This window comes from Lepidothrix coronata, unplaced genomic scaffold, assembly GCF_001604755.1.
Source record: "Lepidothrix coronata isolate B3197 unplaced genomic scaffold, Lepidothrix_coronata-1.0 Scaffold55, whole genome shotgun sequence".
NCBI lineage: Eukaryota > Metazoa > Chordata > Aves > Passeriformes > Pipridae > Lepidothrix > Lepidothrix coronata.
The window spans coordinates 5,184,870-5,188,693 of record NW_016690235.1 but is presented as its reverse complement, the minus strand read 5'-3'; the positions used below and the strand labels follow the sequence as shown (position 1 = coordinate 5,188,693).

Sequence of the window (3,824 nt, the reverse complement as noted above, 5' to 3'; positions counted from 1 at the left end):
AACACACAGCTTTCACAAAACCATTCAGGTACCAAGTAACACCATTTTGGCTACTAAAGTTGTACAAAGCAAAAAGAGGTCTAAAATCCAGTAAGTTTCTATACCTGCAGTTTTAAATAAAGTTTCATTTCACCCCATCGTGAATTATGAGGGTTTTTCTTCACAATGAATCTGAGCACCGGTTCCCTCTTGTCTAAGTCACAGTCTTTAAGGAGATACTCTTCTTTTGCTTCTGTCCTTGTTATAAGCTTATGTTTATCTTCAACATCTCTGTAAGATGTAAAATAATGATGAGAAAGCTACACCCTAAAACCACAGGTTATTAACATCTAAGTCCCCATCCCTTTCAACATTCCTGAAATACAGGTAGCCCTAATCCCCTCTGGTTCTTATGCATGCAAATAACTTTGGATTCCGACAGTCTAGCTAAACTCCAGGCTAGATTTACTGAAACTGTTTAAAAATTCTCCCATTTGAGCAAACGCAGGCTGAGAAGCCTGCTCTTCTAGAAAGGCTCTTCAACTTTCTTACGAGAGGGAGTAACTGAAACGTAAAATTAGTATGAATAATTTTAGGTATTCACCTAACCCAGACGCAATCCAAGAGGACAAAAGTATAAGTATCAGCCTGACACATGGTCAAGAGAGAAAGAATGTGTAATGTGATACAGATCACCTGAGAATATACACACTCCATATGCTTCTAGATCCTAGAAACTGATTAGCAACACAGAGCACTCGTTTCTATAATGCAAGACAGTAGGCAGAGGAACCATAACAGAAAGACCTTAAAAGACTGTAGCTTTCACCAGACAGATAATGAAAAATTGTAACCACAGCAGCATTTATGAGTTCATGGAAAAAATTACTTTTACGCAATCCTGACTGAAGTGCAACTTGAATTGCTTGAGCTGCCAAACGCTAAGTGCTAACAACGGTCATCAAGGAAGTACTGCTGTAAACGTAGCTTTACTAGAATTCAAAGTTCACAGTAACAGCTACTTCACCAAGGAGACTCTAGTGTTCAGCTGTTCAGCTGCAGGAACTTAGGTCAGAAGGAAAACTACTCCCAAGGCCTTAAGTCCTGTCCTTTACACTGTAACTTCCAGAGACACCACTTCGCCTGCAACGCCTGTGAACTGTCTACACCATGTGCACACGCCCAGCCACTCCCTGCAGTAAAGGGGTTGGCTCCCAGAACCAACTCCAAGCTGCATTTTTTTTTTTCATTCACCCAATTCACTCTTACACACATGGATGGCTCGCTGCTGCAGTTGGTTTCATTGCCCTGGTTATCTTGATGGCCTTTGGAGCATTTTCTGTGTTATAGATAAGAGCACAGAGACTACCTTCCGCTCAAGGTCGAACTTCTGCTTACCCTGCAGGCCAACCAGTAACCTCGCACAGGGGCTCTGCCCTTTGGCTGCTGTGCTCCAGCCGCCTCGTGCTGACTAAGTACCAACTCCACTCAGTTTAAATCACTAGGACCACAAGCGCGCTCCTCCTAATCCATGTTTTACTTGAGAGAGCAGGTACTTGTGTTCCATCAGATTTTTAACTGGCTGTAGTGTGCAGCCAGACATTAACTTTTCACACTGACAAACGCACCAGCTGTTCTTATGACACGTCGTATGAAAAGCCACTGATGTCCCCTATCCTAAGGCAGGCTTACAAGACACTGCTGTGATTTAATTCCATAACGGAAAACACACAGGGCACCAGTCAACCTTACTTTTTTTATCCAAGTTACTGAAATGTTTCTTTTGATGACAGCCTTTTTAATAAACAGAATGACCATAACTCACTGAATTATCTTTTTGGCCAGAAATCTTTTTATGTAAAATAGTGCTTCTCTCTCCTGATTATTTGTAATACCTGCAATTATCACATGTTGCCCAATCAAAGTGCTGCATAAGGTAGGAGTCCATGAATTCTTTGCCACAGTCTCCACAGATGAGATAGTCAAATTCTAGTACGGGTGCTAATGGAAAAAAATATTTTTTAAAGGGACTACAATGATAAAAACAAGCATCTAGAATTGGTATTACAGGCAATTTTACTAAAATTCACATTATAGCATTATACAGACTAGTTTCACTCTAATAAGTTTTCCAGAATGATACAGTACAAATTCAAACCTGTTACCATACAATCCCATCTCTGCCGGTACGTTTCTGTTCTCGTTCAGGAGTTCAGTTTTAAGAACTTGATTTCAACATTCAAATGCACACATTTGTTTTTAACTTGGCCATTGTTAAAAAAAAATCCCATTTCCCCACTAAGTACTTCATATCCCCTCCTTCCACTTCTTCTGTTCTGACCCTCCCAAAAATATGTCCTCATTCATAGAGGACATGCGGGTAAGAACATGAGGAAGCAAAGAAAGGGATGCATTTTAAAGAGGGTGGCTAGAGCAGGAAACTACAGGAGCTGCGCTGGCATTTTAGTTCTCTCAGCCCTGCTCCAGTTTTTTTCCTAGCTCAGCCACACCTGCCTCTCCCTAAATGTGCTCAGTGGAGGCCTGGGGCAGTTGGCAAGGTTCTTGTCCGTTCCAGCTGGCAGAAACGGAGGTGGATGGCCAGAGAGCTGCTAGGAGTGGAATGGGGATGGAGCTCCACTACAATCCTCTCCCCAAGCCCTCTCAGCACTGCTCCAAGCCCAGACTCATCTCAGCGCCAGCCATCACTTCTGGGCGCATCCTCAACGGGCGGATCACCTCCAGCGTCATCACCATCTGCTTTATGTTCCATGGGACACCAAGAAACACCGATTCACAGAACAACAGCTATAAGGAACATTCTTTGAACGGTAACATTGGAGTTCTAGCAAAAAATTCACATTTCCATACAGTTTTGAGATCCAAAAGTAAGGCAACGCTGTGGAATTTTAAGAACACCTGAAGCAGAAGATTAATGGTTGACATGCAGCACCATACATTTTAATTGCGTTTGCATTTATAGCAGATCCGATCCAGTAAAGTCGACATTTTATGTAAATTCCGTCCTACTAGCGACAGCCGGATGCTCAGTACTTCACACAGTCATTTCATCCTCTTACATCACATTCCATCATTTAAGGCAGCGCTCCCGAACACGAAGACATTTTATTAAGACAATGACGTTATGAATTACACAGCAAAAAATACCCCCCGTGCAAAGGCATCCCAGATCTACTTTAATTTATTGTTAAACGTTAGCCCATCAAAAGAAGCAGGGCTGCTAATTGTTTACACTGCTAATGAAAGCTGGTGCTGATTTCTAACAAAGAGATACACTGCACCAACAGCCCCGCAGCTGATTCAAGCAGAACAAAGCAAGACAAAGACAATCCCAGAGAAGAAAGTGGATCTATTTTGGGACCCTTACTTCTCTATTTGCTTTTTCGGAGGGGAGAATATCGCAAGGCAATGTGCTGAAATTCTCCACCGAACGATCGGTAACTTGGCGCCAGCACGTTTTATAACGATAAAAGCTGGCACTGCAGCAGCGCTCCGGTTTTGGCACAAACCACATCAACCCCAAAATTCCCAGAACCGACGAAGCCGCGCAGGTTTACTATAATGTCGGTCTAAAAATTCTAATTCCCCGAAAGATATAATGGAAATAACGTTTATAGGGGGGAAAAAAAAATTAAAAACGTGCTATACCCAAGGGCACTGGCTGTGTCCCACTTCCGCGGCTTAAAATTCTTCATTTTTAATTACCGAGCCGATTTAATGCTATAGCCGATTTAATGCTGAAAAGAATCGGACGCGCCACTAATCGAGCACATCCAGAAAAACGTGTGAAAGAGGAAGAGAGGAAAAAAAGAAAAGGGTAAAAAACG

At 42.4% G+C, this 3,824-nt stretch overlaps 1 protein-coding gene across 3 annotated transcripts in view; it reads right to left on the bottom strand.

The window, feature by feature from the left end:
- Positions 1 to 3,771, bottom strand: part of XPA (XPA, DNA damage recognition and repair factor) — a 6,110-nt gene extending 2,339 nt beyond the window's left edge. The window contains exons 1-3 of one of the 3 annotated variants that reach the window (XM_017816438.1): positions 3,646 to 3,771; positions 1,875 to 1,980; positions 105 to 270 (exon numbers count right to left, since the gene is read on the bottom strand). In XM_017816438.1, the coding sequence (XP_017671927.1) occupies positions 105 to 270; positions 1,875 to 1,927 (219 nt within the window). In that variant the 5' untranslated portion in view covers positions 1,928 to 1,980; positions 3,646 to 3,771. The other 2 variants (XM_017816439.1, XM_017816437.1) reach the window with 2 other exon arrangements.
- Between the last annotated feature and the right edge of the window lie 53 nt (positions 3,772 to 3,824).